The following is a 24,118-nucleotide window of genomic DNA, read 5'->3' on the forward strand; positions in this document are numbered from 1 at the left end:
ATCCAGAATTAATTATTTATTCTCAATGATCCCCAATAAACCACCATCCGTTTGATTTAAATCTATAAAGATCCCCCCCCCCCCCCGTATCAGCTTAAAGACGCTACAGAAGACTAAAGACAGAGGGACTAGATCTGCCTAACCTCCATAACTACTACTAGCCAAACAGGCTACAATCTCTAAATGGATAAAACACAATCCTTTAGACGAGCCCTGGATAGATATAGAACAGAAAATATGCAATAATATCATGATTTTAGATTTAGCCTTTATTAGCTCAAATATAAAACCGATGTTAAAACTTTCATATCGTTGTTTTACCTGACTGCTACCAGACGCTGAGGACTATCTGCACCTTTTAGCTTATTGTTTGGTACTATAAACTGGAACGATGTGAGCTGCACTCTGAGCTGCTGCCTCACCCAAAACGTCCGTCTGGTTTCTCAGAGACTCTGACCTGCTGCTGGGGAACACATCAGGTTTTGTTCTCAGGAGGAACCTGGAGCAGCGGGGGGGGGGACAGAAGTAAGAGCCGGACACGTTTGCTGGGGTCAGAACGTTTATGGATGAAGGCAGAAAGCGCTCAGCGGTTGTGGGGGGGGGCGTCGTCTCTGGTCGGGCTGAAGGGGACGATCTCCTTGACGATGCGCTCTGCGATGGTTCTGTTGTTGGCAGCAACAATCCTGCGGGACATCAGGTCGGCGTCGCCTCCTGCACACAGACAGGAAGCTCAGAGGGCGGCAGCAGCAGCGAGCGCCGCGGACCGGCGGCGTCCTTACCCTTCACGTCCATCAGGACGCCCCCGGCCTCCGTCACCAGCAGAGACGCCGCCGCCAGGTCCCACACGTGCATCCCGATCTCATAATACGCCTCCACACAGCCCGAGGCCACCAGACACATGTTGATGGCTGCGGTGCCGGCGCCGCGGACGCTGAGGACCACAAAGGGTCAGTAGGGGGGGGGCAGGTGTACGGCAGGTGTCTCTCACATGGACATCCTTACCCGTGGACTGGCAGGGTCAGGATGTTCCTGAGGCTGCAGAAGATCTTGTCCACAGCTTCTGGGTCTCTACTGGATCCAAACTCTGTAGCGATGATGGACTGATGGACGTCTGGAAGGAGGACAGAGTCAGGTCTGCTGCTCTCAGCACGTCACCCATGATCACACAGGTGTCACTCACCTGTCTGATCAGAAACCTGCACAGGTTCTCCGTTACAGAAGCCTCCCTTCCCCCGCCTTGCTGTGAACATCTTGTCCTCCAGACAGCTGTAGACCACGCCCACCTCCACCTGGTGAGGTCACAAAGCAGGTATGACACCACCAGGTCTCGCTCACCTTTTCACTTCAACAACAAATGCAACCGGCGCCTGGAGCCTTTGACCAGGTGAAGGCAGGTGAAGTGCCTTGCCCAAAGACACACCGGCAGACACAGACAGAACAGGGATTCAAAGCGGCAACCCATGAGTTACAGGACAAACTCCTGAGCCCAGAGTATAAAGAACCGTGACAGACGTGAGGAACCGGTTCTGCTCCGGACCAACAAAGTTCTGGAAAACCCAAAAACTTATCACTTTATGTCTTTAAAGATCTTCTATTTTACATCTTTATTTTTCATGTCCATGTTAAGGTTAGAAGTCAATAAGTGTCTCCATGAGACTTTTAAGCTGTCCTGTCTGGCAGTGCAGCAATAATTGTCTTAAAGCTGAAAACAGGTTTTACCTTCACTGGTGGAGCCTTAACGCTTTCACCATAGAGCTCTGTTTGGGTTCTATGTACAAGAAGCTTTATTAGAGTTTATTCTGGGACCATTTAACGTTCAATGGTCACAGAAACAGGTAGAAGAGGAAAAAAGGAGAGAAACAGACAAAATGCTAAAAGGGAGAAAATGTGAAAGAGAAAGAGGAGAGGAAAGGTAGAGAGCGATAGAACATCCTCTGAGTCTGCTTCTACACCTGCAGAGAGAGATATAAAGAACAGCAGAACCAGCTGATAAAGAATTACAGGTACAAACACCTTGATACCATCACTGAAGAATATACAGGATTAATTAATACGACATGTAGAAAGTGACAGCTGAAGATAATAAAAGGATTAATAAATACGACATGTAGAAAGTGACAAATTATGTGATGTCATATTGTTCCTGCAGTGGAGGAATGACATCAGAGAGGAGCAGGCCTCTGATTGGTTACATGTGTTTAATCCATGTTAAAGGCGCATAGCCACGTTGTTTGGCATTTGTTTAAATTTGTACGTACAAATTGACCTCAACAACTCATTCTGGTTGCATACAACATTTTTCTGAAAGATTATCACATCCTGCTGGTGTATTAGTTGTTATTTTTGATGTTTTAGCTTAATCTGTTAGTAAATAAAGCCTTTTGCATTTATTTATAATAACAACAGAAGTATGACAGCAGGGCATAAACGATGGAGCGGCTAACGGCTATTAGCATCTCACAGTGAGCTGTGGAAACAATGTTTATTTCCAGTGTTACCCTGGCAACCACAGCAGAGCCTGTCTTCGCCTCAGTGTTGGGACTTCAAAGTAAAAGAAAACAGGGAACGTTCTAAACAGTTGTGTCTTCCTGCTCCTGCCACCAGGGGGCAGACTGATGGAAGGGCAGAGTCATGTGACCACATCTCACCTGTTTGTTGATGGAGAAGCCAATGGAGACGGCGACGAAGGGAAACCTGCAGACAAACATGAGGTGTTACACACCTGGACAGGTGATACAGTCCACCAACCAGGTTGTCCTGGTGTTGGTGGACTGTATCACCTGGACAGGTAATACGCACCTGGACAGGTGATACAGTCCACCAACCAGGTTGTCCTGGTGTTGGTGCAGCTCATCATACACATTTTGAAGCTAGTGACTGATTATTGCTACACTATTGATGACATTCAGTCCTGGTATTAATCTCCATTACAGAGATAAAGGCGTCGCTGGGTTAGAAACGTGTTGAGCAGCAGCACCTCTATAGATCAGCGCAGAAATATGAAAGAGAAACTTCTGGTTCACAAAGCTCTACTTGCTCCTTTTGTTCTTTACACCAGGTTTTACAGGTTGAAGCTGCAGGAGCTTTAAGGTCATTTTCCACTAAACTGCCTTTAGCACTCTGGACCAGAGGAAGCTGCCTTTGCCAGTAGAAAGGGGCGGGCTCATGGGGGAAATCAGCCAATCAAAACCTTCAAAGCAGCATGTTTTAAAGATAAGAGGAAAAAACACGGTTCCAGGAAAAATGTTATAGTCAGAGTAACAGCAGCCGTCAGTCTGGGACCCATGTCCACGTTTAGGACAGGAAAGGCCGTGGGTTAGAGGACGGAGGGACAGCAGCCATCTATGCCACACATGAAAAAGTCAACCTAGAGGAGGCAGCCTCAGATTCCAGCTTTCTGAGCCGTCTGTGTGTTCACAGGGCCGGCCCCAGCGTCCTGGGGGCCCTGAGCAGAATTTGATCTGAGGGGCCCCCTCCCACCCACCAGAATCCCCTATGCTAGAAGATTATTGACACAAATGTCACGCTATAATGTTATATCGAATATTATAATAATCAAATTGTTTTTATTGATTGAAACAACAGACATCCCAGAACAAAAGAGTGATCTTAACGACCACAGAGTGACCTCAGGTGGGGGGGGGGGGGGGGGTGTTGGCCTAGTGGTCAGAGCAGTGTGCTTGCAGTCAAAGAAGGATGCAAGTCCCCGGTTCGATCCCCACTGCCTGCACTCTGGGTCCCTGAGCAAGACCCTTAACCCCAGAATGCTCCCCGGGCGCCACACATGGCAGCCCACTGCTCCCCAAGGGGATGGGTTAAGATGCAGAAGAGAATTTCTTCATTGTGAGATCAATAAAGTTCTATTTTTATTATTATTATTATTATTATTATTATTATTATTATTATTATTATTATTATTATTATTATTATTATTATTATTAACAACGCCCCCCTGAGTGAGCCTAAAGAGAAACTCACGCGTGAACGAAGTTGGTTGTTCCATCGATGGGGTCGATGATCCATGTGGGATCATCAGTCAGGATGCAAGGCTCACCTGCCGCTACCGACTCCTCCCCTATGAACCTGAGAGAACAAGGCCTTCTATCGGTGGCTTTCACAATAAAAGCATGCCCAACAGAAGTTAGGAGGCGGCGCTTCTTACCTGTGCTCAGGGAACTTCTCTTTCACCGACTGGATGATGAGCTGCTCCACCTTCTGGTCAGTTTGAGTCACTAAATCGACGGCTGAACTCTTCGTCATCACCTTCCTCTCATCATGCAGAGCCTTGCGCACCACCTGATCAGAGCACGGTTGATTAAGCAATACATGGCACCCAGCTTTATGTAAGAACGACTTTACATGTGCTGCAGAGAACACAGCGGAACATGAAAATGTGAAACAAAAAAAACATTAAACGGCGTATTTTTGGGGCCATAAAGCGCTCGTGAATTTACGTGTCTGTGGGTCTTTGTCCACACTGATTTAACCCTGGTTCCCACCATTAGAACCCGATTTAACCCTGATTCCCACCTTCAGAACCTGATTTAACCCTGGTTCCCACCATTAGAACCCGATTTAACCCTGATTCCCACCATTAGAACCCGATTTAACCCTGATTCCCACCTTTAGAACCCGATTTAACCCTGATTCCCACCTTTAGAACCTGATTTAAGCCCGATTCCCACATTTAGAACCCGATTTAACCCTGGTTCCCACCTTTAGAACCCGATTTAACCCTGATTCCCACCTTTAGAACCCGATTTAACCCTGGTTCCCCTCTTTAGAACCCGATTTAACCCTGGTTCCCACATTTAGAACCCGATTTAACCCTGGTTCCCACATTTAGAACCTGATTTAACCCTGATTCCCACCTTTAGAACCTGATTTAAGCCCGATTCCCACATTTAGAACCCGATTTAACCCTGGTTCCCACATTTAGAACCCGATTTAACCCTGATTCCCACCTTTAGAACCTGATTTAAGCCCTGATTCCCACCTTTAGAACCTGATTTAAGCCCGATTCCCACCTGCTAGAACCCGATTTAACCCTGGTTCCCACCATTAGAACCTGATTTAACCCTGGTTCCCACAATTAGAACCTGATTTGACCCTGGTTCCCACCTTTAGAACCTGATTTAACCCTGGTTCCCACAATTAGAACCTGATTTGACCCTGGTTCCCACCTTTAGAACCTGATTTAACCCTGGTTCCCACAATTAGAACCTGATTTGACCCTGGTTCCCACCTTTAGAACCTGATTTAACCCTGGTTCCCACAATTAGAACCTGATTTGACCCTGGTTTCCACCATTAGAACCTGATTTAACCCTGGTTTCCACCATTAGAACCTGATTTAACCCTGGTTCCCACCATTAGAACCTGATTTAACCCTGGTTCCCACCTTCAGAACCTGATTTAACCCTAATCGATGGACACCAGCTCCATCTGAGCCGCAGGCTGAAAGCAGAACGGAGAACATGGAGGTTCTTTGTAAAGGAACCCTCACCTCTCCAGCTTTTCGCGCCACAGCGACAGCATGGTCCATAACGTTCTGTAAGATGTCGGCCATTTTGGAGGAGCAGCTCCTGCAAAGAGGTCAGAGGTCAGCTACTTTTTCTATTAAGTTTACTTCTAGAAGGAACACTAGTGACTTCTATTGATGACATACATTAGAACAGAGCTAAAGACTCCAGATGTGGTTCCTCTGAGGAACCACATCTTGATTGAGACCAGTTTTTGGCGTGTAAAATGATCTAATTGCAGCTTTAAAGTTATTCTGACGTTGTTCTACGTCTAGCTGCCCTCTGCTGGAGACGCCGTGTCCTAGAACCGCTGGTTGAGTTCTCCTGAACTCCAGGTGAGCACAGCAGTGAAGGAACACAGCTCTACGGTACTGTAGCTGCAGAACCATGGATGATTCATGATCTGATTTAGTGGAAATTATGCTGAAATTAATCATTTCTGAGGTTCTAACATGATTCCTAAAAGTTCAATTTAATTTGCTGTCCTGAGGAGGAACGAGAAGAGAACAGCTGCAGGGAGGAAGTTCTACCACATCCATCATGAAGCTGATCTGAGTTTACACTGCTGGTGGAACCTGCCGGTCCCTCAGAACCACACCAGCCCCCCCCCCCCCCCCGGGCTCGGATCATCTTCTCACGCTGCAGCGACTCCACCGGCCTAGAAAGGCCTGGAAGAGGGAAACGCCTCCTGGCTGTTGTCTCTGGGCATTAACTTGGCCTCTGGTAATAAAGTAAAAAATCTTGGTGTTATTTTTGACCAAGACATGTCATTTAAATCCCATATTAAACAGATTTCCAGAGTTTCCTTTTTTCACCTCAGGAATATCGCCAAAATTAGAAACATTCTGTCCAGGAGTGATGCTGAAAAACTAGTCCATGCATTTGTTACTTCAAGGCTGGACTATTGTAATTCTTTACTATCAGGAAGTCCACAAAATGCAGTTCAAAGCCTTCAGCTGATCCAAAATGCTGCAGCAAGAGTTCTGATGAAAATCAACCAGAGGGATCATATTTCTCCTGTTTTAGCTTCCCTTCATTGGCTTCCTGTTAAATCAAGAATAGAATTTAAAATTCTCCTTCTAACGTATAAAGCCCTTAATAATCAAGCTCCATCATATATCAGAGCTCTGATTACCCCGTATGTTCCTAACAGAGCACTTCGCTCTCAGACTGCAGGTCTGCTGGTGGTTCCTAGAGTCTCTAAAAGTAGAATGGGAGGCAGATCCTTTAGCTATCATGCTCCTCTCCTGTGGAACCAACTCCCAGTTTTGGTCCGTGAGGCAGACACCCCGTCTACTTTTAAGACTAATCTTAAAACTTTCCTTTGTGACAAAGCTTCTAGTCAGAGTGGCTCATGTTACCCTGAGCTACCTCTATAGTTATGCTGCTATAGGCTTAGGCTGCTGGAGGACATCAGGGTCTATTTTTATCTAGCTTTGGACGTATTCTACTCACTAAAATTAAAAGTTCACCTAGGCTTATTTATTGTATATATTTGACAAAATTATTAAAAAGATCAGATGCCCTTACATTAGGAGGTGTAACGTAGTTTAATCTTTAGAGGAAGGAGGTTTAAATACGACATTTTGATCCAATGAATGGTGCCGTCAAACCTAAATTACCAGGTTTCATAAAAAAAATAAATTACCAAAGTCTCTGGTAAAATGTTCCTCATAAGAATTTTGAAGCTATTAGTGGGATTATAAAATAAGCTATTTTATCTTATGTTCCTGATGAGATGATCCTTATTATGAAATCTTTAAATGACCCTAAAACTATCAGACATTAATAAACAGGTTCTGCAATATTACAAACTTGTTACTAAACAACGTTTCACCACATTCTGACCCAATCTGGACCATCAGATGCATCCTGATAAAACAAAGCCTGTTATTTGGTCTGTTCTATGTTTTATGGAAGAAGACGAAAACTTTGTATCCTGATGTTTTTGTCAAAAAATACCAGCACAATAATTCAGTTTAACAGAGTAGAACCAGGGCAGGAGGAACTGCCGTTAACTAATTAAAGCCATAATAAGACAGTCAGCAGATGCTCCATCAGAACCATCCTGAATTATTAATACCTGGGGTTTTATACACAGAAATTTAACTAATAAATTCAGAAGAAACACCCCAACTTCTACCATCTTCAATGAAAACATTTGTTTAAAAATGATGATTTCTTTTGAAAGAAAGTCAGAAGTGAATCGTTCTTTTTTTCACTCCCACCAAAAGTTAAAGAGAACCATTTCAGAATGATGACTTCTGAAGAAATTCAACATAAAAACCAAATCCTGTGTTTTGAGACAGAACACGTTTCATTGCCATGTCATAAATGTTCTTTGGGGGGTTCTCAAAACTGGATCGGGTAAAGTTCTGTTCCACTCTTAAATGTTGATCGAATGAAGCTGGGTCTTCTAATGAACAATCAAAATACCTTAGTCACCTTTCATACTTCTGGTTTAATCACCAACACAAAAGCCCAATTATTAAACAATTATATCAGTAATTTAAGAAGTCTCCTTGTAATAGAAAGGATTTGTTTATTCAGACTTTTTGTTTGCATTTTAATAAATGTTTCTGCTCAGTTCATCGTGTTAACATTGTTTTCTCTCTGGTTCTGAAGTGGAGCTGGTTCGCTTTGTACTGAACGGGTCAGGCGGAACCACTGCGGTCAAACCTGCAGTGGGAAAAAGAGTTTGGCGGTCACACCAACATTAGGAATTACGGTAGTAACTCCGCAGCCTACCTTTCAAAATAAAAGCATATGCTTCACGTCTAGCGGCTGGAGTTGGTGGACGTCATTCTTGCTGCCCTCTGCTGAATATATTTTTCTGCCAGGGAATATGGAGATATTATTTTTTCACTGTTTTATTAGTATGTTCATTATTTGACAGTGGTCGTATTTTTAAACAGGCACCAACGCAGCCACCTGCCTTTAGACTCACCTGCCATCAGGGGAAAGCTTAAAATCTTAGATTCATTAAAACGGAAATTCTAATTATCTCATGGATGTCGGTATCATGCCTACATTTGCTATAATGGTCTGATTATTATGCAGACACACCTGGACAGTTACCTGTCTGCCAGATACCTCTCCGGTACTGCCGTAGTTCCTGGTGTTGGTGCGACCTAAAAACCCGCGGGTTCGGCCGTCATTGCCGGACTGGAGGCTGGCTGGACCGCAGTCCGGAACCAGAGCCGCCAACCAACGGGCAACGACCGGCAGCTCAACTAGTTAATAGCATAGACGTAAATATGTCTGTGGTTAACAGCTGGTTAGTAGTAAACAACCGAACTCACCTGCTGGGATTCCGCTTCGACCCAACTTCCGGGTTCTTCTTTCTCTGCGCTTCCGGTGGATCTCCGACGCTCTTCTGCCCCCTGGTGGAGACATGTGACTCCAGCGAAACGATCAGGTTGGAGGAAGCTGCTGTCAGGCAGAACATTATGACCACCTGGGGTGGGCGGGGCTTGGGGGGGGGTCATAATGTTCTGGCTGAGATTTAATAATTTAATTATAAATAAAGCTTCCTGCATTTATAAATCAGGCGGAGCTCCATGGAGACAGCAGGAAGGTTCCACTGGTGGCAGTAGAACCTGCCGGGCTTCTGTTAGCTATAGTGTTACAGTAAACCAGCTCCTCTGACGCGGCACACCTGGACAGTTACCTGTCTGCCAGGTACCTCTGCGGTACCACCGTACCGCTGAACCCTCATGGACTCTGGTTCTGCTGCCACGCCCCAACCGGACCTGGTTGGGTCACCTCGCTGTGGCGGCTCAGGAAATGAGGCAGAATCCAGAGTACCAGCAGAACCGGTCTGGTGTGGAGGTGATGCAGCCTTTGATGGTTCTGGTTCTGGTTCTGGTCCCCTGGGGTCCATCGGACCGCACGGGTTCCGTCACTTCAGCTGTTCTTTACATGTTTTATAAAAGCAATACAGATATCTTTACAGCACCCTGGACCAATGTGAGTCTGAGGCTCCCCTGCCGGTACCAGAACCAGAACCAGAACCAGCTGGTTCTGGTTCTGGTTCCGGTAACCAAGTGTGTACGGTGGCTGCGGAGGGTCAAAGAAGGACAGCAGTTTGTGAGAGATTTATTGTCCAAATGATACAGAATTAAAGTCTCTGGTTCCGGATCAGAACCGGGTTCTGGATCTGGGGTTCATCGGCCCTTCTTCATCTTGGCCACCTTCTCCTTCCTCTTCTTCACGTGTTTGGGGACCTTAGTCTTCCTCTTCTCCCTCTGAGCTTCCTTCACCATCCTCTTCTTCTCCTGAAACATCAAGCTCCGTTAATCCTCCAGAACCTCCAGAACATCTGCAGGTTCTGTTTCCAGTTCTGGGTTCACTAACTGAGCACCTTCTTGTCCATCTGAGATCCCTCCTGGTCCTCTTCCTCCTCCTCCTCTCCCTTCCCCTCCTCCTCTTCCTCCTCTGAAGAAGAGCACTCCTCCTCCAGCAGCGCAGGAACCTGACAGAACACCAGAACTTCAGCAGGTTCTGAACCAACAGCAGCAACAGAAAGAAAGGAACCGTACCGTCTGGACTCCAGAGAGGTCCTTCTTCAGGCCCGTCAGTGTCTGGTACAGAACCTGAGGAGAACAAGGAACCTTCATCAGCCCGGTCGACCAATCACAGACGGGCATTCATGGTGAACGCTTTAACTGGGCCGACCCAACGCCAAGCAGGAACCAGAACCTTAACTGGTGGACCAGAGGGAACCAGAACCAGAACATTAAAGTGGACCAGAGGGAACCAGAACCAGAACATTAAAGTGGACCAGAGGGAACCAGAACCAGAACCTTAACTAGTGGACCAGAGGGAACCAGAACATTAACTAGTGGACCAGAGGGAACCAGAACATTAACTAGTGGACCAGAGGGAACCAGAACCAGAACATTAACTAGTGGACCAGAGGGAACCAGAACCAGAACCTTAACTAGTGGACCAGAGGGAACCAGAACCAGAACATTAAAGTGGACCAGAGGGAACCAGAACCAGAACCTTAACTAGTGGACCAGAGGGAACCAGAACATTAAAGTGGACCAGAGGGAACCAGAACCAGAACCTTAACTAGTGGACCAGAGGGAACCAGAACCAGAACATTAAAGTGGACCAGGGGGAGGGGGTCGGGTTCTGTGGGGTCGGGTTCTGCGGGTCGGGTTATGGGGGGTCGGGTTCTGTCGGGTCGGTTTCTACAGGTCTGGTTCTGCGGGTCGGGTTCTGCAGGTCTGGTTCTGTCGGGTCGGGTTCTGTCGGGTCGGGTTCTGCGGGTCGGGTTATGGGGGGTCGGGTTATGGGGGGTCGGGTTCTGCTGGTCGGGTTCTGGGGGGTCGGGTTCTGCCGGGCCGGGTTCTGCGGGTTCTTACGTTGTCGTGCTGCCCGCTGATGGCCGACTCCTCCTCCTGGGACCTCATCAGCTCCACGTCGCGCTCGTAGTGGCTCACCTCGGTCAGCGTGCGCGGGATGTAGGCCTTCTTGAACACCTGCAGTGGGAGGAGCCACAGGTGAGGTCCGGCAGCCAATCAGAGAGCGGCCATGGGCAGCTGGAAGGTCACCTCCTCGTCCACGCGGTCCTGATCCGACCGCTGCTCCGCCGTCCGCTCGGCTGCGATCACCATGGCCTGGTGGACCAATCACAGAGGGACACGGGTCAGGTGAGGACTCGGTGGGCGTGTCTGAGAAAGTTCTGCTGGGTCGGGCTCACCTTGTCCAGGTACTGCTCGATGTTCCTGCTGGTGATGGACGGGTCCGTGATGAAGTCAAACAGCTCTCGGACCGTCATGACGGCCACACCGTGCTTCACAAAGAAATCTGGGAAGACAGAACCCGGTCACACAGGCGGAACCGGACCGGACCGGGCCGGTTCCGCTCGCCCGCCCAGACCCACCGTTTACGTTGCTGCAGTCCTTCCTGAGGAACTCCAGGGCGTGAGGGTGATCGTGCTCCACCGACTGCGACACGTCTATGATGTAGGCGTCTCCGCCGTGGTACCTGTATACGGATCAGAACCTCAGTATACGGATCAGAACCTCAGTATACGGATCAGAACCGGAACCGGACAGAACATCTATTCTGTTCTGCTCACAGCATGTTGAACTCGCTGAGGTCCGCGTGAACCAGCCGGGCCTCCTGGAACATCTTCCTCATGTTCTGGACCACCTGCACGTAGAGTTCCCGGGCCTTGGACTCGGACAGCACCGCGTTCTTCAGCAGGGGAGCGGGCCTGACCCAAACGACACAAGAACCTCAGCGTCTCAGCGCCCATCACCGCCATCAAGAACCCGGCTGCCTCTTACATGTTCTCCTTTCCGATGAAGCCCATCAGCAGAACGTGACTCCGGAGCAGCACCGGTTCTGGACTCGGAATTCCCGCCGTCTGCAGCCTGGAACACACAGAACTCTGGGTTCTACTGCATCTCATCCCAGGTTCTACTGGGTTCTGCCTACCTGTTGGTTCTGCTTCTACCATGATGGCTACTTTGGGTTCTACCAGGTGTAAGTTCTCAGGTAAACCAGGTTCTGGGAACTGCTGGGTTCTACTTGTCTGTTAAATCAGATTCTGACCAGTTTACCTGTTTGTTTTGGTTCTGTTGGGTTCTAAATCTCAGTCACACCAGTTTTTGTTGTGCGTGTTGGTTCTGTTTAAGCAGCAGCAGGTAAAACACGGTTCTTCTTAGCTCTCCTGTCTAGCAGCCAAGGTTCTAGTGTGTGCGTCTCGGTTCTAACGGGTTGTGTGTCGGCCGGAGGTTCTGACCTAATCAGGTTCCTCATCTCTTTCTCAGCCCACGTTCTCACCATCTTCCTGGGGTTTCCTTTACAGTACCCATGTCGGAACCTGAGGAACAGCACAAGCGTCTTTAACCTGGGTTTGAATCCAGCGAGGCTGCAGCTCTTATTGTGAAGGGAACAGGAAGTGGACTCACCTGAACTCCCCGCTGACGTACTTGTCTCGGTCCTTAAACAGCAAGATGGACGTCTTGTAGATCTTGATGGCTCTGCTGTCTCCTGCCGCCGTGCTGGCGTGGTACACGTTGGCCTGAAGAACGAGGAGAACCTGTTAGTTACGGCGCTCACCTGAGTTTACCTGAGTTTACCTGAGCTCACCTGAGTTTACCTGAGCTCACCTGAGTTTACCTGAGCTCACCTGAGTTTACCTGAGCTCACCTGAGTTTACCTGAATTTACCTGAGCTCACCTGAGCTCACCTGAGTTTACCTAAGCTCACCTGAGTTTACCTGAGCTCACCTGAGTTTACCTGAATTTACCTGAGCTCACCTGAGTTTACCTGAGTTTACCTGAATTTACCTGAGCTCACCTGAGTTTACCTGAGCTCACCTGAGTTTACCTGAGCTCACCTGAGTTTACCTGAGTTTACCTGAATTTACCTGAGCTCACCTGAGTTTACCTGAGCTCACCTGAGTTTACCTGAGCTCACCTGAGTTTACCTGAGCTCACATGAGTTTACCTGAGCTCACCTGAGTTTACCTGAGCTCACCTGAGTTTACCTGAGCTCAGCTGAGTTTACCTGAGCTCACCTGAGTTTACCTGAATTTACCTGAGCTCACCTGAGTTTACCTGAGCTCAGCTGAGTTTACCTGAGCTCACCTGAGTTTACCTGAGCTCACCTGAGTTTACCTGAGCTCAGCTGAGTTTACCTGAGCTCACCTGAGTTTACCTGAATTTACCTGAGCTCACCTGAGTTTACCTGAGCTCACCTGAGTTTACCTGAGCTCACCTGAGTTTACCTGAGCTTACCTGAGCTCACCTGAGTTTACCTGAGCTCACCTGAGTTTACCTGAGCTCACCTGAGTTTACCTGAGCTCACCTGAGTTTACCTGAGCTCACCTGAGTTTACCTGAGCTCACCTGAGTTTACCTGAGCTCATCTGAGTTTACCTGGGCTCACCTGAGTTTACCTGAGCTCACCTGAGTTTACCTGAGCTCACCTGAGTTTACCTGAATATACCTGAGCTCACCTGAGTTTACCTATGCTCACCTGAGTTTACCTGAGCTCACCTGAGTTTACCTGAGCTCAGGTGAGCTCGGGGAAAAGGTCACAGATTAGCATACCCAGGCTGTTTTAAATCATTTATAAATGACTGCATGTTGTCTGAGGACAGTGTTTAATTTCACGTGCGCCGCTTCTCCTGTTAATACGGTAACACCTGGCTGCAGGTGATGCACAGCCTCCTGTTAATATGGTAACACCTGGCTGCAGGTGATGCACAGCCTCCTGTTAATATGGTAACACCTGGCTGCAGGTGATGCACAGCCTCCTGTTAATACGGTAACACCTGGCTGCAGGTGCCTCACTCGTTGTTTTTAAGTCTCTTCTTTTTTCTTTGGCACAACCTGAGCTGTTTCACTTTGTTTCATTGTGTCTGTTTCTAATGTGTATTTTATATTCCATCTTTTCTATTTTATAGTCACATTGTATTTTATGACTGTGTCCTGTCGGTGTATAAAGTGCTTCATAAATAAAGTTGGTATGGTAAATTAGCCAATGAGCTGTCAGTCAGGGCTGCTGCTGCCTGTGGCGGGGGGGGGGGGGGGGGGGGGGGGGAAGTAGAAGACGGAGAGAAAGAGAGAGAGAGAGAGGACTGCTGGAAGAAGCGCAGCGAACAGGTGAAAGAAAAGAAAAGTGTGTCATTTGTTCCCAGACTGCTGCTTGGACAGACTTGATGCAACCTGCTGGAGGTTCTCCTCCCTGTTAAAGGGGAGTTTTCCTCTCCACTGTGGCTTCATGCATGCTCAGTATGAGGGATTGCTGCAAAGCCATCAACAATGCAGACGACTGTCCACTGTGGCTCTACGCTCTTTCAGGAGGAGTGAATGCTGCTTGGAGAGACTTGATGCAACCTGCTGGGTTTCCTTAGAGAGGAAACTTTCTCACCAACCTGGAGGATCTGATGGAAGCTGACTTTGGAAAGAGACTTGATGATGGGATGTGATGTTAATTAGAGCTAAATGGATAAATCTGAAATGAATTACAGCCAAAGTTGGGTCGGTTCTGGGTCCCAGACTTCTGGGCCCGCTCGCCTGCAGACTGGGGCCAACTTTGCTGGACTGTGAAATCAGGGGGCAGGTGTAGCGGGTCCCCAGGTTTACACACCTGAACTCACCTGAGCTGGCCTAAAATGCTCAAAGCTCACCTGAACTCATTCTAGCCAATCAGAACCGTTTCACCGGATCACCTGACCTCCTTCCCTGTGCTGATGCAGCCGTTGATCTCACTGATGATTCCCCGACTCAGCATCTTGAACAGGATCATCCGGGTCCGAGGATCCAACACCTGCACAGGAACGGCACAGCTTCAGCACCTGCTCACTTCCTGTCAGCTGATCACGCATCACTTCCTGTCAGCTGATCACGCATCACTTCCTGTCAGCTGATCACGCATCACTTCCTGTCAGCTCACCTGCTCCACCGTGGCTCGGTCCGACTTGTCCTTAACTCTGTACCTGTGGAGCGCGGCCAATGAGAAGGTTAGTGAGGAGTCAGGTGACGTCAGGTGACGTCAGGTGAGCAGCAGGTGAGCAGAGACGTACGTTCCGGCCTCTTTCTGCCTCTGCATGGCCGTCACCCTGTTGGTCACCGAGTCGGCGTAGTTCAGTCTGTCTGTAGAACCAGGAAGCAGCCGTTAGTCTGGGACCGCCACCACCTGTGGGGCGCAGCAGAACCCGCCGGTTCTGGAGGTTCTGATGGACAGAGGGGCTCCATCAGAACATCTGGGTTCCTGGTTAGAACGTCAGACCCAGCTGTGGCGGTTCTGCAGGTGGACATAACAGAACCCTCCTGCGGGTCCATTTGCCCGTTTTCTGGTGTCTTCAGTCATTTTGGCGCCGGGCTCGTTGCTCGAGCAGAACAGAACAGAACCGGGTCGCTGTGCCGCTGGCAAAGCAACGGCGGTACCGGCGCTCACCGAGCAACAGACGGAGACACTGCTGTGACTCTTCTTGGGTTCTGTGCTTCACGGAGGCGTGGCCGTGTGAACCGGTACCGGGAGGAGCACTGAGGACTGGGGACAGAACCAGAACCAGAACCAGAACCGGTCCGGTTCTCTGGGGGTTCAGACCGATCACTACCTAGGAACCCAAAGCCGCCGCTCCGTCAAGGACTCTCACAGAAAATGAGCTGAACCGGTTCTAGCGGCGCTCTGAGAGTCTGAGAGACACAATCAGACCCCCCCCCCAGACACAGACACCATCACCCCCCACACACACAGACACCATCAACCCCCCCCCCCCCCACAGACACCACCAGCCCCCCCCCCCCCCCCCCACACACACAGACACCATCACCCCCCCCCCACACACAGACACCATCACCCCCCCCCCCCCCCACATTATGTTCAGGACACCATCAACCCCCCCCCCCCACACACACACAGACACCATCACCCCCCCCCCCCCCCCCACAGACACAGACACCATCAACCCCCCCCCCCCCACATTAATGTTCAGACACCATCAACCCCCCCCAGACACCATCAACCCCCCCACACACACACAGACACCATCACCCCCCCCCCCCCCCCCCCCCCCCACATTAATGTTCTGTATTTTCTGCAGTCACTGTTTTCATAGTTTAGCTGATCCTGCGTCTTGTACGTCAGTTTTAAACGGTAATTCATGCTGAGCAACAAGAACTTTACCGTCTATAGCCACTAGGGGGCGCTCTAGGCAGGTGAAACATTATTCACATCTTATTCAGTGTGTTCTCCAGGACTCCCAGCTCTACCTCCCCACCAAACCATCAGACTGTCTCCTTCAAATAAAACACTCAACCTTAAACTTTATTAAATTGCAGTAAACCTGAACTTCTTTTAATTAACTCTAAACTTCATACCTGTCCCTCCTCACACCTTTAGATGACTCTAATCCTCTACTACAGCTCCACTGGCTTCACATCCTCTATCAACTACTAATACTTCATATGTAACCAGACTAAATATTTGGCATGTTACAGCACTATGAGCTCCTCCTCTAAAATAATAATATTTTATCCTCCATGCACTCTGCTCACCTGTGGCGGCTAACAAGCAGGAAGCTAGTCAGGTGAAGCTACGAGGCTACTACTGCGCTGTAGTGGGCAAATAACGCCGTCCCCTCCTGCTGAGCTCAGCACCGTGAGGACAGGCGTGCACATTATCTGGGTCATGCAATGGCACAGTTATAATTATAAATTAGAATTATATATTATAATAAATTAGAATTAGAATACTAATAAACCCTGTGCTGAGTACAGTCAGATTCACCTCAACGTTAGGATCACTGGCATCATCTCAGTGGACAACATGTGCTTTTTAGAACCTAAGGTCCTATTTATCGGACGGACGGAGACAGACGGACGGAGAGAGACAGACGGAGAGATGGACAGAGACGGACGGACAGAGAGAGAGACGGACAGAGAGAGAGAAAGACGGAGAGAGACAGACGGAGAGACAGACGGATGGACATTCTCTCCTCTTGTGATGCACGACTCAGACCCAGAAGAATAAACATGTAATTATCTGCCATGTTCATCTTCTGCAAACAGATGTTTTATTCTTCTCTATTATTCTTCTATTCATTCTTCTATATTCTATATGACATTCTATATTCTCTTCTGCGTGTTTATTCTATATGACATAGGTCTACGTCTCTGTGTCTGAGTGCAGCGCCTCATCACCAGATCCTCTGTAGGGTAAATAGTATCTGGCAGTAAAGCTCCTCTCTTCTCTGTAAACAGATGTATTATTCTTCTATTATTCTTTTATTATTATTCTATTATTAAATAGTATCTGGCAGTAAAGCTCCTCTCTTCTCTGTAAACAGATGTATTATTCTTCTATTATTCTTTTATTATTATTCTATTATTAAATAGTATCTGGCAGTAAAGCTCCTCTCTTCTCTGTAAACAGCCCAGTCTGTGTTACTCAGGTAGAGGAAGGAGTGCAGACAGGATGACAGAACCCAGCGGGTTCTGCTGCTTTGTGTCGGTACCTAGGTAGAGGAAGGAGTCCAGACAGGATGACAGAACCGAGCAGGTTCTGCGGCTTTGTGTCGGTACCTAGGTAGAGGAAGGAGTGCAGACAGGATGACAGAACCCAGCAGGTTCTGCTGCTTTGTGTCGGTACCTAGGTAGAGGAAGGAGTCCAGACAGGATGACAGAACCGAGCAGGTTCTGCTGCTTTGTGTCGGTACCTAGGTTGATCTTCTGCTCGTATTTCCTCAGAACTTTATCCGTGGGAGTCGATGATGAAAGCGTCTTACTGGACGGGGTCTGTCTGTTGGCCTGAGGAGAGAAAGAAACTGTCAGAGGTTCTGAGAGTTCTGCTGGGTCTGCCGGAACCTTAAACTGGTTCCTACAGGAACCCTGAGGATCAAGCACTTTGCAGTGACTAGACCAATCACAGGGCAGAGTTGGGCTCAGGGTGGAGCAGCTCTGTTTTCCTCCTTTTTCTGGATCAAACGTTGCTTTTTGGATATTTTTCTCAACTGATGTTGGACGCTGTGCAGCTTGGAGGATGTCTGTTGGCTTTTATCGTTATTGGGACATTATGCGTAACCATAGCAACCCGTTGGCTTTGTCCCACCGGCTGATTAAGATCTCACACGCTGAGATAATCCCAGATTATCTGAAAAGGAGGCACCCAGGATGCAAGAAGAGGAGAGCATCTCACACTCTGCCTGGAGGACATTAAATCACGGCTTTCCCTGAACTTCCTCGGTTTATCAGAACCAGACAGAAGCCCCCCCCCCGGGTAGATCTAGGCTCAGTCATCTGCCCCGTTTACACCACCCTTATTTAACCGAGCTGAGACCAGTCTGAGCTCGCTAACTGAGATAACTATGGAGTGTAAATGGATCACAAACTGAACTGAACCGAGCCAGACACAACCGCGCTAAATCTAGACCAGTTCCAGATGTGGGCTCGGCCCGGTTCTTCTCTGGCCCGGTTCTTCTCTGGCCCGGTTCTCTAATAACAAAGAGCGCACGAGCAGACCGTGTCATCTCCTCACAGCCAGCTGACATTTCAGACATTTATAATAATACTAGCTTCCTTACTGTGACACATGGTCTCCAGAGATGATTCTGCTCAGCAGTGATGAACCTCAGTGTCTGTCGTTGTTTCCTGCATCTGTAAATCCTGATTAGATGTTCTTTTGTCTTATCCACGTACCAAAAGCCGACTCTAAGTATATTCACCAAAGGTTGCCTTCTTCAACTGACTCTCCGCAAACAACGACGTTTCACAATTATAACCAAGCTTAACTGCCTGAATGTTACGGGCGCCGCCATTTTTATTTGCTTGAGTCCCTCCTTCCATCCTAGAGAGCAGTAGTACCGCAGATGGTCACTAGGAGGCGTGATGTGTTAACGGTCATCAGAACCAAGCTCAGCACGGTTAACTGGTCCGAGCTCGGTCTGAACTCGGCATGGATCGGTTTAGTAAGGGCAGTGGAAATGGGGCGGTTTAACCTGGGAGTAAAGTTTGACTGATTTTACATCTGAGAAACAAATCAGCTGTTCAGAAAAGTTTTCATCAACCTTAGCCAGACCTGACTTGGGGAAACTAGTGGCTGCTTTTATCACGGTTATCTTGACTCCTGTAACACTGTATAGAGGCGTTAACCGGACCTCTGTGGCCCGTCTGCAGCTTCTGCAGAACTCTGCTGCAGGTTCCCTCAGACCCGTAGGAACCAGCATGTTCCATCCTAGCGTCCCTTCACTGGTTCTCTGCGCGCTACACAATGAATTAGATCAGCTGCTGCTGACGGCCCCTAAACCTGGGCTCAAGCTCAGAGGTGACAGTAAGTTATGGAATAAATTACCACTCAGAATCAGACAGGCCTCCACTTTTCCTCTTTTAAATCTCTTTTAAAAACACACATTTAATCCCTGGCTTTTAAAACACTGATCTTCTTGTAAAAGGCGTTTTAAAATACTGGACCTGTTTTTTAGCTTTTGATGTTGTGTTTTGTATGTTTTTAACTTGTTTTCTGAACCTTTTCCTGTTTTAATGTGCAGCTCTTTGGTCACCCATGTGGTTTTTAGAATGTGATCTAGAAATAAAGCTGATTGATTGAGAGAGAAGGAGGAAATTTAAGCCATCTCTTCCATCTATTATTATGGATAATGTGAGATCTTTGGGAAACAAGCTGGAGGAACTCCAAGCCTTAGCAAGGATCCAGCCAGAATATCAGGAATGCAGTATTATGTGTTTCACTGAAAGAAGGCTGCAGGATCATATCCCTGACTCCAGCGTCTCTGTGCCAGGCTTTCTGATTTAAAGAGGAGCGGCAAGAGCAAAGGTGCTGGATTGGCAGTGCTGGTGACAACAGATGGTGTCATCCAGGACAGGTCTGTGAAGTTTCCTCTCTGCAGCCCAGATATTAAGGTGTTGGCAGTGAGTTTTTCTCCATATTATTACACAAGAAAGTTCAATTCAATTTCATTTCTATAGCACCAATTAACAACACATCATCTCAAGGTTCTTTCCAAAGTCAGCCTCCATCAGATCCTCCAGGTTGGTGAGAAAGTTTCCTCTCTAAGGAAACCCAGCAGGTTGCATCAAGTCTCTCCAAGCAGCATTCACTCCTCCTGAAAGAGCGTAGAGCCACAGTGGACAGTCGTCTGCATTGTTGATGGCTTTGCAGCAATCCCTCATACTGAGCATGCATGAAGCCACAGTGGAGAGGAAAACTCCCCTTTAACAGGGAGGAGAACCTCCAGCAGAACCAGAACCAGGCTCAGTGTGAACGCTCATCTGCCTCCACCCACTGGGGCTTAGAGAAGACAGAGCAGAGACACAGAAAGCTCAGAAGCTCACATTGACCCAGGAGTACTTTCTATGTTAGAGAAGACAGAGCAGAGACACAGAAAGCACAGAAGCTCACATTGACCCAGGAGTACTTTCTATGGTAGAGAAGACAGAGCAGAGACACAGAAAGCTCAGAAGCTCACATTGACCCAGGAGTACTTTCTATGTTAGAGAAGACAGAGCAGAGACACAGAAAGCTCAGAAGCTCACATTGACCCAGGAGTACTTTCTATGTTAGAGAAGACAGAGCAGAGACACAGAAAGCACAGAAGCTCACATTGACCCAGGAGTACTTTCTATGTTAGATGATCTTAGCAGATGGGTCCACCAGTGTTATGTCGGCGACAGTCTACGTTCCACCATCAGCTGTTGCCGTGTAATGTCATCAGCTCAGTTGTGGATAAGCTGCAGACACAACGATCCAATGTATTTGTGGGAATATCTGGTGATTTTAATCATTCCTCCCTCTGCTACACTTCCACCTTTTCATCAGTTTGTCACAGGCGACAAGGCCAGACCTCCTCCTGGCAAATCAGATCTCTGCTCAGAATATAAGCCTCTCTTTCTGAGGCAACCTGCGCTGAAGAGGACTGCGAGGAAATGGGCACAGGAAGCAGAGGAAGTTGTTTTAAGGCCACAGACGGGGATGCACTGTGCCAGCCACATGGAGAGGACATCAATGCCACGGCTGAGTGTGTGGGGGTGGAGAACTCAGTTAAATTAAACTCAAAGGTTATTAAAATTATCAGATAGGACAGGGTTGTGAGGAAATACTGTTAATTCTTCACAATCAATGCCACATGTCAGCACAAGGTCTAAAGTATGAGGCCAAGAGTGCGTCGGTTTATGCACATTTTGAGCAAAACCAATTGAATCTAGGATAGTTTTAAAGGCTACACTAAGGTTATCACATTCTTTGTCAACATGGATGTTAAAATCACCCACTATAATAACCTTATCAGTATTTAACACCAAATCAGATAAGAAGCTGCAGAGGTGTGTTAAACTACGGTTCCTGCTCTGGACCCTGGGTTCTCAGCATTCTGGAGAACTCATTAATTATGCTCACTGTTTCTAATCATGCTGACCAGAGTCTGACCTGACAGCTGGCGCCGGTCCGGTTGATTCTTTTGGTCAGATCTGCAGGTGAAGTCCACTCCCAATCTTCATCTTCATCATCTTCATCCTCCTCCTCATCCTCCTCCTCCTCCAGCCACTCGGATGACAGCTGCGCAGTGATGTCACTCATGACCTGACCTGATTGGTTGCTACAGGAACAACATGCAGACGACAGAAAAACCCAATCAGGAGGAGTGCTCTAGACTTTCAGCCAATCAGAAAGCAGCTGAGGAATGGGAATTAGCTTACCCAGCCAGGCCCCTGACTGGTTCTGAGCAGAACCAGAACTAGAACAGGCCCATAGAACAACGTTCTTTCTGTTCACACGTCACAAGAACCCGTCCTTACAGGTTCCAAACAGCAAGAACAGAACAAAACGTTTTGGTTCCGGTTCCAGGCCTACTACTGGACTGCCTGTGAATGGTTCTGATGGGTTCTGCCTGCTGCTGAAGTAGAACAGGGCCTCACCAACCAAACAACCCTGATCACGACCCAGTTTCATCTCAAAGCCCGGTTCTGTTTGAACAGAACATTAAAAACTTTGTAGTCCCTCAAAGGGCAATTTTCCCTCCCTTTGACCGGCCCCCACACCGAGGGGCCCCCCACACAGAGGAACCCACACAGAGTGGGATCCACACAGAGGGGCCCCCCACACAGAGGAACCCACACAGAGTGGGATCCACACAGAGAGGAACCCACACCGAGGGGCCCTCCACACAGAGAGGAACCCACACAGAGAGGAACCCACACAGAGTGGAACCCACACTGAGTGGAACCCACACCAACGGAACCCCACACTGAGGGAACCCCACATCAAGGGAACCCCATAGTGGGATGCCCCCACACCGAGAGGAACCCACACAGAGAGGAACCCACACAGAGAGGAACCCACACCAACGGAACCCCACATCAAGGGGCCCCCACACCGAGAGGAACCCACACAGAGTGGGATCCACACCTAGGGGCCCCCACACTGAAGGAACCCCACACTGAGGGGCCCCCACACTGGAAGGCCCACCAGGAGCAATGTGGGGTCAGGTGTTGCTCAGGGACCCAGAGGGACAGAGAGTTTAGAACCAGCACCCTCAGGGGCCTCTCCAAGATGCAAATGCCGGGCCCCCATCACTGAGTTGGTTGGTCCAGCAGCAGAACTTTAGGTACCAACCACCCCAGCTGGATGGTTCTGATTGTTCTTCTGAAGATGTAGAAAGTAAAAAGAGATCGTCATCTACGACTCCGACCAGAACCAACTAGGACACTCATAATTATCTGTTCACTGATTGGCTCATTTATTGCATGTCCACCAATCACATTTCCTGCTTTTAGAAGTTCTGCTGCTCCACTCAGTTCACGGTTAAACATTAGAACCCAGATTCATAGCTCTCAACTCTCACGCATTGACCGTGTGACACACGCATTTCATCAATTGCACACGCTCACACGCATTACTTTGAAAATCTCAATCTTACAATGAAAATCTCACTCTTGAAACGCACGCGAACGGACGCTTAGCGTCACGGCGGAACCAAATTGCGGTACAATGGTTTCCGCACGTCCAGTAGTAGCGGTAACACAGCAGCAAGGACCGCCGCCGCGCAAACAAGTTTCCCTCATCCAAAGTGAAACACTTGTACGGTCCGTGTTGTGTGCGAATTAAATGGTAAGACTGCATGTGTTATCACAAACTGTAACATGAAAGCGAAGTCCGTCTAAAATAGTGACCGTCTTGAATGGAACAACAGCGCACCCCCCCCCCCCCCCCCCCCCGTCAACAATCGATCAACAGCACCCCCCCCCCGTCAACAATCTCACTCTCAACAGTCGTCAAAAGTTGAGAGGTATGCAGATTCAATCTCACGGTGGTACACAGCGTTCCTCTTTTTTATAAAAAGTAGACGGCCCAACAGAACCTGGTTCCCCAACAAGTTGGATCCAAAGGTCCAGCTCAGTTTTTATGGTTTCCAACATAAGGACAGAAAGAACCGACAGGAACACTGGGGTCCAGAATCTGTTCCATATTCACAGCAGAACCAACTCCAGGTCTCCAGTCTGCGCAAATAAAATACCAGAACCTTCAGGACCCACTGGACCCACAACAGGTTCTTCCACGTGAAGGTCCGGGGACACTGCAGAACCTCAGGACCTTTAGCTTCTGGGTCAGAACCGCTCAGTTCTATCAGAACCAGTCTCTGAAAACTGGTCGCCTCTTTCAGAACCATTCCCAGAGAACTGTTTTCTTCTACAGAACCGGTCTCTTTGGACCGGTTCTTTCCCACCCACCGTTGTATGCTCAGCTCACCTGTCCTCCTCTACGTCATCAAACTGACCAGGGACGCTCGCGAACTCTGCCATGACGTCACAGTCCACAGAAACCTGAGTTCGGTTGGAATTGTCTAGTCCCGACCAGAACCAAACATGCTCCACCGCGTGCCGAACTCACTTCCGGTTCATTGTGTCACTACGGCAACCCGGCGGGCTGCTGTGACGTCACGTCCAAACGAGGATCAGAAACGGATTCGGAAGAAACTGGTAGGTTCTAGTCTTTATCAGACTGCAGGTGGTTTTGGTTCCGATCCACTTCTGAGTTCTTCTGAACAAAAGTAACGGAACCAGCCCGCAGGTCACTGAAGTCAAGCCAGACCTCACTGGGTTTTTGCAGGTCACGCATA

At 48.4% G+C, this 24,118-nt stretch overlaps 2 protein-coding genes and 1 long non-coding RNA gene across 10 annotated transcripts; all 3 read right to left on the reverse strand.

Moving 5' to 3' along the window:
- Positions 1 to 248: 248 nt before the first annotated feature.
- On the reverse strand, positions 249 to 8,984 carry LOC105920292 (inositol monophosphatase 1). 3 transcript variants are annotated; one of them, XM_036132993.1, is made up of 10 exons: positions 8,824 to 8,898; positions 8,270 to 8,354; positions 5,506 to 5,584; positions 4,163 to 4,296; positions 3,979 to 4,083; positions 2,649 to 2,694; positions 1,181 to 1,289; positions 1,003 to 1,111; positions 780 to 931; positions 249 to 711 (listed from the first exon to the last, which is right to left on the reverse strand). In XM_036132993.1, exons 3-10 carry the CDS (start codon positions 5,566 to 5,568, stop codon positions 584 to 586), a joined length of 846 nt encoding a protein of 281 aa, XP_035988886.1. In that variant the 5' UTR covers positions 5,569 to 5,584; positions 8,270 to 8,354; positions 8,824 to 8,898; the 3' UTR covers positions 249 to 583. The 3 variants fall into 3 exon arrangements, with proteins under 3 accessions (XP_035988886.1, XP_035988887.1, XP_035988885.1); XM_036132994.1 differs by lacking the exon at positions 8,824 to 8,898 and adding an exon at positions 8,600 to 8,697; XM_036132992.1 differs by lacking the exon at positions 8,270 to 8,354 and having other exon boundaries at positions 8,824 to 8,984.
- Positions 8,985 to 9,606: 622 nt separating this feature from the next.
- Positions 9,607 to 24,081, reverse strand: riok1 (RIO kinase 1 (yeast)). Of its 3 annotated transcripts, none has more exons than XM_036132969.1 (17): positions 23,749 to 24,078; positions 21,430 to 21,598; positions 17,711 to 17,801; positions 15,074 to 15,143; positions 14,944 to 14,986; positions 14,725 to 14,817; positions 12,451 to 12,563; positions 12,282 to 12,362; positions 11,824 to 11,910; positions 11,613 to 11,750; positions 11,415 to 11,518; positions 11,232 to 11,338; positions 11,083 to 11,148; positions 10,894 to 11,010; positions 10,063 to 10,116; positions 9,885 to 9,995; positions 9,607 to 9,798 (listed from the first exon to the last, which is right to left on the reverse strand). In XM_036132969.1, the coding sequence occupies exons 1-17, from the start codon at positions 23,799 to 23,801 to the stop codon at positions 9,688 to 9,690; spliced, it is 1,608 nt and encodes a 535-aa protein (XP_035988862.1). In that variant the 5' UTR covers positions 23,802 to 24,078; the 3' UTR covers positions 9,607 to 9,687. The 3 variants fall into 3 exon arrangements, with proteins under 3 accessions (XP_035988862.1, XP_035988863.1, XP_035988864.1); XM_036132970.1 differs by lacking the exon at positions 23,749 to 24,078 and adding an exon at positions 21,699 to 21,918; XM_036132971.1 differs by lacking the exons at positions 14,725 to 14,817; positions 14,944 to 14,986; positions 15,074 to 15,143; positions 17,711 to 17,801 and having other exon boundaries at positions 23,749 to 24,081.
- On the reverse strand, positions 12,570 to 14,276 carry LOC118561112. Of its 4 annotated transcripts, XR_004929768.1 has the most exons (5): positions 13,820 to 14,276; positions 13,532 to 13,690; positions 13,432 to 13,481; positions 13,002 to 13,291; positions 12,653 to 12,701 (listed from the first exon to the last, which is right to left on the reverse strand). It is a non-coding gene; the product is annotated as an uncharacterized LOC118561112 (long non-coding RNA). The 4 variants fall into 4 exon arrangements; XR_004929766.1 differs by having other exon boundaries at positions 12,570 to 12,691; positions 12,992 to 13,291; positions 13,432 to 13,690; XR_004929769.1 differs by having other exon boundaries at positions 13,002 to 13,271; positions 13,442 to 13,690.
- Positions 24,082 to 24,118: the final 37 nt, after the last annotated feature.

Source organism: Fundulus heteroclitus, unplaced genomic scaffold (assembly GCF_011125445.2).
Source record: "Fundulus heteroclitus isolate FHET01 unplaced genomic scaffold, MU-UCD_Fhet_4.1 scaffold_56, whole genome shotgun sequence".
Lineage (NCBI taxonomy): Eukaryota > Metazoa > Chordata > Actinopteri > Cyprinodontiformes > Fundulidae > Fundulus > Fundulus heteroclitus.